General features: G+C 39.7%; 1 protein-coding gene across 3 annotated transcripts in view; it reads left to right on the top strand.

Moving 5' to 3' along the window:
• Nucleotides 1-385: 385 nt before the first annotated feature.
• gsap (gamma-secretase activating protein) overlaps nt 386-10,766 on the top strand; it is a 41,276-nt gene continuing 30,895 nt past the window's right edge. For 2 of the 3 annotated variants that reach the window (XM_078942146.1, XM_023952487.2), the window contains exons 1-17: nt 386-765; nt 1,530-1,600; nt 2,364-2,420; nt 2,510-2,579; nt 3,771-3,818; nt 4,973-5,061; nt 5,392-5,461; nt 6,063-6,112; nt 6,344-6,454; nt 6,575-6,631; nt 6,728-6,774; nt 6,875-6,960; nt 7,984-8,061; nt 8,139-8,225; nt 9,889-9,981; nt 10,115-10,280; nt 10,489-10,579. In XM_078942146.1, the coding sequence (XP_078798272.1) occupies nt 678-765; nt 1,530-1,600; nt 2,364-2,420; nt 2,510-2,579; nt 3,771-3,818; nt 4,973-5,061; nt 5,392-5,461; nt 6,063-6,112; nt 6,344-6,454; nt 6,575-6,631; nt 6,728-6,774; nt 6,875-6,960; nt 7,984-8,061; nt 8,139-8,225; nt 9,889-9,981; nt 10,115-10,280; nt 10,489-10,579 (1,359 nt within the window). In that variant the 5' untranslated portion in view covers nt 386-677. The remainder of the gene's footprint in view (nt 766-1,529; nt 1,601-2,363; nt 2,421-2,509; nt 2,580-3,770; nt 3,819-4,972; nt 5,062-5,391; nt 5,462-6,062; nt 6,113-6,343; nt 6,455-6,574; nt 6,632-6,727; nt 6,775-6,874; nt 6,961-7,983; nt 8,062-8,138; nt 8,226-9,888; nt 9,982-10,114; nt 10,281-10,488; nt 10,580-10,766) is intronic. The other variant, XM_078942147.1, reaches the window with a different exon arrangement.

Genomic DNA, 10,766 nt, shown 5'->3' with positions numbered 1-10,766 from the left:
ATACAGTCTCAGGGGCCTGGATTTGGTATATATATATATATATATATATATATATATATATATATATATATATATATATATATATATATATATATATATATATATATATATATATATATATATATATATACATATTCTCTTACTCTCTTAAAAAAAATAGTAAGGTGTCTCCAATAATTATAATAAAATTTTATATGTAATTATATTTAAAACTAACGCAATAATTTCAATAAATAAAACATTTTTTAAAAATGTGTATAAATGTGTAACATGCCTCTCCAAAGTGTCAGATTCAAAGTAACAGCGAGAAATTCCAACCGGAAAAAGATGGACAATCTCCTCGACCAATGGGAGCGCTCCTTTCCAGCCAGCGCGTGCCAAAAATGGGAGGGTCCATCTCTGGTATAGCGTGCCATTTCCGCAAGTCAATAAAGGCCACTGGGAAAGGTTAAAGAGGAAGTAAAAGTCAGCTAAACGCACGCGGACGTGGGTGTTAGCCCTTCTACCACCTTTGCATTTTTACAAACGAACAGTTTTTCTTCAGTCACATGATGATGTGGAGGCCGAACGAAAGCGACACGGACGGCGCCGTTTCTCCTAAGAAAGAAACGTATTATTTTCTGGGGGAAAGAACAAGAAGTCGATAAAACAAAGGTAGAGTAAAGGAAAACAGTAATATGCTGAAGCTGAAGGAGGGATTTGACCTGCACAGAGACGTGGTGCTGGAAATCCTCAGGAAAGAGGCGTCGGTCTGTCGGATGACAGGTGAGGCGTTCAGGTGTTCCCCAATTGTTCCAGTTATATCGGTCATAAATTAAACTACAAGTATCAAATTCAATAAAAGTTATGTTTCTGTTTATAGTCGGATCGTACTTGTCAATTCTTTTTTTTCTTACTTACTAAAATTTTATTCCAGCTAGCATAAATTTGTTATAAACCAAAGCGAGTGAGTTTAGCTTTACATTGTCGACACTAGATGGTGCTGTTTCATCACTTACCCATCATCCCCCAAATGTTTATGTCTTTATTTATTTCAAAACACAAATGAAAATAAACACAAAAGTTTTAAAAAGACAGATAAAACAAGACAGTGCTTCAGAAGGAGTGGGTTGAACAGAAATCTGGTAGTAATAAAACAAACAAACAAAACAAACAAAAACACAAGGTGGACACTTCAGTGCTTTATTAAATAGTAAAATAATGCTATAAAATAGTTTAATGAAACAAATTAACACACAATGTAATAATAACTTAAAGTTCACATTTAACATCTACATAACTGTCGCTCTGCAGAAACTATGTCTTAGAGAACGACACAGATTTTTTTTAAATTTTGGCTAAAAACAGCATAATCATAATTCAAAGACCACTGGGAACGCTTTTACAATACATCAAAAGATGATCGGAGTGGGACTTTAAAAACTCTTCAGTGCAAACTGTGCCAACCTTGCATTTTAATCACATGCTTTGACACTAAAGTACTTTATGCAGTCATTTGTGTGCTCATGATATCAGTGCTGTGCCTGCAGAGTACTCTGAAGCGGTGGACGCTCGTCTCCTGAACATCGAGAGCGATGGGGGCATCCTTTATTCGTGGAAGGTAATTCCATCACTTATGAGGTGGCGCACATGCTGGCGTGGGTGTGATTATCACAATCCATAGTCATACAGTGAGGCTTCGCATCGGTTCCAGTCAGTTTAATCAAATTCTTTGTCTGCTGGTGTTTCAGATACAGGCTGGATTGAGCTTTTTCTCATTTATAATAACATGCTGTCAAACCGGATATTCCGTACTAAATTGTTGCTCTGACAGCCTTTTTTGTTTTTTTTTTCTTTCCTGTTGGAAAGCTGCTGCTGCTCATCCTCTTTTTAAACCATTAAAATAGAAATCTCAGTTGCTGTTTGGGTAATTCATCAAATGCCATCAAGCTAAAGAAAGGTTCTCCTAAATTGTGGCATAGACACATATCTGGTATTTTTGCAGACTGTAAGACAGAAAATCAAGCTCTCCACTGCACGGTATAAATTTTTAACGACTCAGAAGAGTGAACGGCTTGAGGAGGTTAAAGAGACGGCGGTGCCTGAGAAGACTGAAGATAATCTTGCCTTTTTTTTTTTTTTTTTTTTTTAGGGCCAGGATCACAGATTTTATTTTTATTGTTTTGCTTTTGGGGGGAGCCCTTTGATTTTAAATGCTCCAAACCCACAGAAATAATGTGTCCTCTAAGGGTAATGGGGTAAAAGACATTCAGAATGAGTATTTATCAAGACTAGGATTATTTACCACAGTTGTTTAAAGGAATAATTGATAAAAATCAAAATCAAAAACACAGTCAGTGATCATGCTCTGTTTATTGTGAAAGGGAGCTACAGGCACCACCAGGATTGGCAAATACGACCAGAACACCAAACAGAACAAGGTAACGCGTTTCTGTGTTTGCTGGGGGTTTGGCTTTACCATGCCAGGCGCGTCCGCACGCCTAATTCCCACGCCTCTTCCTTTCAACAGCTCCTGTACACCTTCGACAAGCAGGTGTGCATCAGCAGCTGCTCCCTTAACAAGGAGGAGACCCTGCTTGGTGAGCCTGCACTCTGAAAGACCCACTCTGACGAAAATGGTAGTTTTGACATGTTCCTGTGGCATTTTTCTGATGATGGAGGACCAATATAAAGAAAATGATGCTTAATATTGTAGTTTTTCATTAGGGCTGTGGATTGCAGATAGAGTAGAGCAGTAGATCGACACGGCAACACCTACATAAAAACCACCGTGTAACAACATGAAACCACTCACAGTCACACACTCTTTAGAGGAAACAGATCAGGAGGTTTTCACAATAGTCTTAAACTTGTATTTATCATATTTCTCATTCTGTTTTTTTACTCTAATCTCTTTTTTTTTTAAAATCTGTCAATAAAGGAAAACTCTCTATAGTTTTACTTTGAAAATGAGAAGCATCACCGACACATTATTTTGAAAGTTTTTATTTACTTCTGGTGACAGAAGTGCATTCATTTATTTTAATTTATGCACTTAAAATCCAACAGTTTTCTCAATTTTATAAAGATGATTACATAGCCTGAATTGTATTTTTACTAAACTCCATTTGATTCATAAAAATGGCGAATCAGTGATCCCGGACGCCGCAAATATTCATATTCAGATTTGCAGGAACAGATTGTGAATATCAGAATTTTCGGATACTCGTTACGGCCGTATTCTTTATTCAAAATGTTGTAAATCAGGAGCAGACGAAAAATGCCGTTTGAAAAGGATTGACGTAGAAAATGCGCTGGGCGGGGCCACAAGCTTCCTGCTCCGCTCTGTTCTGACGCACTTACAGACAAAACGATCCGTGTACATCTGCTTTTTCCTCGTCTGAGCTGGAATCTGGCTAAAACTGCACGGCTGGATGGCTCCAACATTGCTTGCTGTTTTTGTTGCACCGCTAATGTTAGGTTGGGTGTGAGGGGCTGTAAGCTAGTGGGAGAGCCTGTAAACATAGAGCTCTCAGCGCCCACACAGAGGTGAATTGAAGTAACGACTGTCGCTCTGTAGAAACTATGTCCTAGAAAACAACCCCTGATTATTTTGCCAAAAATGTCAAATGATGATCCGAGTGGGACTTTAATCAGGAGATGATTCAAAGGCCTGTTATCAGAAAGAAGCTCTGGATATTTTGGTTCTATTTAAGCTACATTTCCGCTAGACAAAGTTGATTTAATACAACCGAGATTTTGAATGACTCCACTCCTGATTTCACTTTCAGCCGTCAGCCTGGCGCAAAACATCAGAGGAGAGGAGCGTCTAAAACCAAGTAATGCCCACTTTCCCTCATTTCTGGCCTCTTTAACCCTTGTGCCATCCTACGGGGTCAAGATGAACATTGACGTGTTCTCCCTACCATGACAAAGGTGGATAAAGGTGGAAAGATTTCATGTAATCCATGGACACCAGTGAAGATCACAAATCATTGAAGAAAAATGGTTCAGCACACTGTCTAGTGGGTCTAGATCAGTGTTTTTCAACCTTTTTTGAGCCACGGCACACTTTAACCTTGACAAAAACCCCGCGGCACACCAGCATCTCTGTACCGGCATGGTCTGTATTGATCGACAGCCCCCCCCGCAATCTCACGTGCATTTTGTGATAATTGTGGCCGAAAAAGCAGGAAGTTGCGGCTGTTTTTTCTAAGACATGAAATAAAAGTTAAATTAGAAAATTTAGAAACTGTTTGTTTATTCTTTGAGGTTTCTAGACATTTCACGCGGATTACTCATTGTGCGCTGGGACACTGGCCCTTTAAGCCAATGCATCATGGGAGATGTAGTGTGAAAACTGTCCAAAAAGGGCAGAAAGACTTGCGTCTCTAAGCTTCATAGTTTTGTTCACGGTCTGACACCGGACTCTGTGGAAAGCTACACCGCTAAAGACGAGCTTTAGCTGGTATTTTTGTTGGAACTGAGAGACTTTATGCGCAGAATTAAGAACAAGGAAGTGAAGACTTTAACCACTTCTGATTGGTCAGACTGATGACATGTGATTAAGCCTTCAACAATCATTGGCGGAGACAGTTAAAGGGGCGGGACTTTTCCGCAAACCGCTATAGCTGCAGGTAAATCGTGGTACCGTAATTCTTATCAAGATGTCTTTAATAGAATCAAATAAACACAAAGAAAAAGGTATTTTAAGATCTTTTATATTCGTAACTACTCAGTGTTTTATCAGGGCCTGTTTGGATGAGCAAAGAGCTGATTTCCTGGAGATGGAAAATGTTTTTAGATCAGTTAATGAGGACAATTTCCCACGGCACACTTGACCATCTCCCACGGCACACTAGTGTGCCGCGGCACACTGGTTGAAAAACACTGGTCTAGATGACCCATCTCCCAACGTTAATGTGCCTAGGATAGCACAAGGGTTAAGTGTTTTGAATGCTTGTTGTTGCTCCATCATGTCTCTCTTTTTCAGTTTCAAAGTGTCTAACTCTCCTCATTGAGATCCATCCCATAAACAACACAAAAGTCCTGAAGGCAGTGGACTGCAGAGTCAAAGTGCAGGTTTGCCACCAATGTTTCACTTTATTCAGTAACTAACATGAACAGATTTACATTCTAATGTAGAGTCCACCTAAAAGACAGAAAGGCTTCAGAATACTTGGAAATATGATGTCATTACACATTTAACTGTTTTTATTGTCTAAAAATGATTTTTTATTTCACAATCTTGTTTGTATATTATTAAATTCACTTTTAGTTCAAACTTTTTTCTGTTCATTTCAGTTCATTTCTATTTAATTAAATTAAAAGTATTTCTGTCATCTAACGTTTAAGAGTTTCTATGATAATATTGAAAGTAACGATTTTTTTTTCCTGTGTGGTTTTTCTAAGTTTCTTCATCAAGATGGCGACAGGAAGTCGGTGCTGGAGAGCCATCTGCTGCTGTTTGCCGAGGACGGATGTGAGTGTCCAGACCGTTAGCTGTCTGAGAACCGGACTGAGTGTGTCAGACGCCACCCAGAGAAAAAATGGCTTCCAACATGCCGCCGCCGTGTTGGAGCCAGACGATGTCAGGAAGCAGCGATTCAGTTGGAGTTATTGTTTTAAAACATTTCTCGCCAATCGGGAGTGAGATTCTTGGAAGGGGTCGATACCCCGACCACTAAAAACAAGTCAGTCAAACGTTTTGCCCACATGCTTTTATTCAAGCATCTGATTGGTCAGTTTATAATTTGCATAAACAAAAACTAGCATGACAAAAAAAATTAGAATTAGCAAGAACATGTAAAAAAAAAAAGGTAGGGGAGCAATAATAGTGATTCTGATAAATAGAATGACGGAGTAACAGCCGTTTATTCCTCCATAGTCTAAGTCTATGGGATTTTGGCTTCTAGGTACCAGCGAGTGCTTCCTGTTTGGGACGCCATGGGGGGGGTCACTCAGTCCAATTCTCATATTCAGTGGAGCTGCTGGTTTTTACATTTAAACATAGGGAAAGAAATAAAGCATAAGCAGGGAAAGAGGCTGGAACAGGGTCCTCATTATACTTCTGGCTCTTTCAGATGTGGATCTCTATCATGTGCTACTGAGCAAGCAGGAGGGTTACAGAGTGGTATGTTCCACTTCTCTGTTCTTTGCTGCATTTTCGTGTTTTTAAATAAAACTACACACTGAGAATGGGGAATTAAAACCATTAAGTGCGTTTCTTTATTCTTTTTTTTTCTTTTTTCACTTCCCTATTTTAGTATTGTAAGAATGTGTTTTCTTTCTCTCCTGGAGAAACAGCGCATTAAGAATTCAGTGTGTCTGCAAAGCAGAATACCAATTTGTTTTTGTGAACCAGGTAATGGCAAATCCCGAGCGTTTGTCCAAAACAGCAGAAAGAATCGTGGAGGATTTCTGCTGGGTCCAGTGGGACGGACACACTCAAAGACTCCACTATCTCACGTTCAAGGTGATGCATACAGATGCAACCATGTGAGGAAATCAAGACAGTCCCGTGTCGACTGTAAACAGCAAAAAAAAGACCTGTAAGCCTGCACAGAATGACCTGTTTGCTTCTGGATATTCGCAGGACAAGTATCTGCTGCGGTGTGTTCAGTTCCACCCCAACAATAACTGTGAAACTGTGGTATGTCCGTATATAGGTTGTGTCAAATCTTAATGCTTTTATTTTTTACAAATTCCCTCTATACTAACAGAACTCTCCTCCTGTTATGTGAACTAGCTGGAGCTTCACTTGAATCTGCCGGCTAATTCTTTCCCCACAGTCAAGTAAGACCAACCATTTCAGTAGAATAAGAGAAAAAGATGGACAAATGTATCGGAGCGTAACCGCTTTCCAAAAATCCTGCATTCATTTTCTGCATTACAGGTTTGTGAATCTCGGCTTTGACCACTATCACGATGAAAAACCCAGTCGGGAGCTTGTTAGGATGAGAGTGTTCACAAACCCAATAGGTGCGCACAAACACACACACACACACACACACACACACACACACACACACACACACACACACACACACACACACACACACACACACACACACACACACACACACACACACACACACACACACCTGTGCTGTTATTTAAACCAAATGAGGCTGCAAGAATTCATGGTTTTTCTCTGTTTTTATATTTCTCTTTAAAAAAAAACAAGAAAGTAAGTTTTTACCAGTTTTCTTACCACGCTAATAAATGAATCACAGGAAATGAAAAAATGTTTTCTACAGTTTCAATTGCATTTTTGGTGATGATCAAAGGGTCTATGGGGTGAATTTCTCCTCTTTAAGATTTATTAAGTTTATTCTATTCTATTTCTTCAAGGTTCATTTTAATGTTCTCGTCTGATCAATAACTTCCTCACATAGCAGGGATTTTAGAGCAATCAGGGCAACAGAATGGCAAAAGAATGTGAACCTCAAGAAAAGTCCTTTCAAAATAAAACCAAAGTCTAATGTTTTAAATAAGTAAAAAAGGTTTTTCATAAAAAAAACCCAATAATCTCTAAACAATCTCTAATTGTTTGTTCTACATATGTCAGACCAGGAGCAGCAGGGTTGATCTGTACGGGAGGTTGGGGCAACTTCTAAGTATCAAAGTGCTCTTTACTTTCATGCCTTCAGCCTCTGGAGATCACTGAATAATCCAGTTGGAGTTACTTCTGCCCTAAAAGCAAAGGTTCACATACTTTCTCCATGCTGTTCTGCAATGATTTTTGTGTTGGGTCTTTGAGTTTTAACCTTATTTAGACGGAGTTTGTAATCAAAAATCCAAAGACGTCACCCTGTGATTTAAAAATAAAAGGCTCTACAGATACTGTAAAAGATGAGCGAGAGTATCTGATGAAGCACCTGCAGTCAGATGTGAATCCTCTGTTTTAGTAGTTATTTTAATCATTTTTCAGCTCACTGCAGTGCTTTAAACAGCAAGGCTTTTCCCCAAAATGTGGTTAAAATTAGGCTCTGTGTTCCTCAGGAAGCTTGTGTGTGTTCTACAGCCAACCCCTGAAAGACAAAAAGGAGCTGATATACACTGTGGTTTTGGTTCACAAAGGTGAGTATGTGCACATCTTTATATATTGTTCTTGCTTCCTGTTTGCTCTCAAGTTCTACTCCTCCACCTTCTTGCAGACTGCACCAAGAGGTTCAGAGTGGATCTGGCCAGCGACGGGTCTTCACAGAACTCCCAGCAGCCTCATCCTCTCTTCATTCCCATAGGTCATTACTGTTAACATTCACTTTTGTACAGAGGATTACGTTCATATTTTTTAGCAGTCAGTTTGAAATGTAAGACTGACATCTTATATGGAATCAGTACATTAGAATGAAGCCTTTATTGCTTCAATTATTGGAGATTATTGTCTTAGGAAAATGAAAACTTAAAGGAAAAGCTATCAGAAATTGAGAAAATCACATCAGAACAGTCAAAAAAAATCTGTTTTCGGAAAAAATATGTCTATATCGTGGGTTTAGTGTCTCTCATCTTCCCTTTTGACTACAGCCCATACGTTAAATATTGGGTTGTGGTCAGGTGACTTGCTAGCCAATCAAGCACAGTAACACTCTTGGTACTTTCAGCAGTCTGGGATTCTATAAAAGAAAACCAGCTTCTCCATTCAGCTTGTCAGCAGAGGGCAGCATTAGGTGCTCTAGAATTTCCTGGTAGACTTTGGACGTCAGAAAACACAGTGGACCAACACCAGCAGATGGAATGGCACCTGCAACCATCCATGAACGTGGAAACTTCTCACTGGATGTGGATTCTCTGCCTCTCTACCTTGATTTCCAACAAAAATGAAAAATGTATTTTCATCTGAAAATAGGATTTTAAGGACCATTAAGCACCTCCAGATCATTTTCTCTTTTACCCAAGGAGTCCCGGCGACTTGAAGACTGCAACATTTGTAGTTCATATCCAGGTTTCCTGTGTGGCTTTCTGATGCTCCTCCACATTCTTAAACAGATCTTACTTAATCATCCTCTATAGGCTATTGATGCTATCCAGCCGTACATTTTTGAGCCAGATGCCAACTCAGACGAGAAAAATAGATCTATTTGCAAGTGGATGCATCCGAATGGAGTGGAGGGGGAATTTGTGGCATGCTGTAGTGGGTTCTACATCCCAAATATGCTGTTTTTCAAACAGCATTTTTTTTTTCATTTGCTCTTGATTCACAACTATTTGAACAAGGAAATACTCAGAAACACAGTTTTAATCATAGTTTTCTTAATATATGTCCTCCATCGTGAGAAAAATGCAACAAGAACATTTTAAAAAGACCAAAAACATAAAGCACTCTATGAACAACCAGCTGGTTCAGCAGTGACTACCTTTTGAGGCTTGCCCTCCTGGCGAAAGGTGTCAATGACTGTCTTCTGGACAGCTGTCAAGTCTTCTCCATGAATGTTTAAGAGAAACCATTGGACTTCCAAACAAACTCACTCCTGATTGGCGAGAATGGTTGGCATAGAAAAAAATCACTCAGACAGACTTGATGACGTCTGGCTCCAATATGGTGGCGTCCGTTTAGCAAAATAATTGGATTTAGTCAGCTGATTATGATTTTCCGACATTGAATTTTTGACATTATTTTAACTTTGAGAGACGCTGAATCTTAGATTTTCATCACATTTTCAGGAAAATATAAAACGTTTTTACAGCTGTCTATTTTTTTAGCACCTGCATATTCATGTTCAGTACAGATGAACAGTCTTCACATAGACGTGCAGATTTTACTAGTCAAGTCATGTACCAGTTTATAGGTTTGACTAGAGCACGTTCCTTTCAGAAGCACATGAATACAAATGGATATTTTGTCCTCAAATGCATGAATGCAGACTTTGTTGACCCTGACAGTGTTTATAATGTGCTGGTGCGTAGGTTACTACGTCCTGGTGTATCTGCAGGGACATTTTCTCCACTGCATCAACACCCGCCAACAGGAGATGCTCTGCTATTCCCTCTTTTTCTCCGGTAAAACACCATTCTCCTCCGCCTCTCTGTCATCAGCTGCAGTGTCTGCTTGTTCACTAAGACAACATATGTGCAGATGGATTTTTTGTATTAATAAATACACCCCAGCTTACTCTTTGTCCTCCACTTGAAGGTCATGATGTGAACTCAGGGCTGCAGTGTCAGTCAGCTGATATCGCAGTGCTGCATGCAGAGGGACGGCCTACCTGTCTGCTGGAGCTCGTCAGCGGGAAGATCAACGCTGTCCAGCTCAGCTCTGACTTCCTGCTGCAGATCCTGCGATCAGACACATGTTCCAGGTGAGACTTTTGAGGGTAATGTGCATGCAGAAGTGAAATGAGAGGTTATTTTTTTGTGCCAGCTCCTACAGAGACAACAGTTTGAATTCTCACCACCAGACTCAAGATAAAATCAACATTTTCAACTATATTAAAGTTTTAAAATCCAGAATTTTATCGTGATCTGTCTCTGGATCCCGTCTCTGGTAGTTTTCCTTCTTTGTCCTAGGTGGCCCGGCAGTGCGGCTGACCCTCAACGCCTGGCTGCCCTCCACTGCCTGCTGGTTTACATGGGAAACGACCCAAAACTGGAGCTGAAGGTGCAGCTGGAGACAGATTAATGTGTGGCAAAGATATTGACCTCCAAGCTAAAGTCTGCATCCGACAGAAAACTCATTTGTATGAACAACGCAGCATCGTTTGAGACAATATTTTAAGCATTGAAGCAACTAATTAACTGATTGTAGTTGGGCTTTTAATGCAAAAAACACACAAGATCAATACACA

Source organism: Oryzias latipes, chromosome 23 (assembly GCF_053564925.1).
Source record: "Oryzias latipes strain Hd-rR chromosome 23, Olatipes_Hd-rR_3.1".
NCBI classification, from domain to species: Eukaryota; Metazoa; Chordata; class Actinopteri; order Beloniformes; family Adrianichthyidae; genus Oryzias; species Oryzias latipes.
The sequence above is the reverse complement of the archived record's forward strand: the minus strand, read 5'-3'. Positions and strand labels throughout refer to the sequence as shown.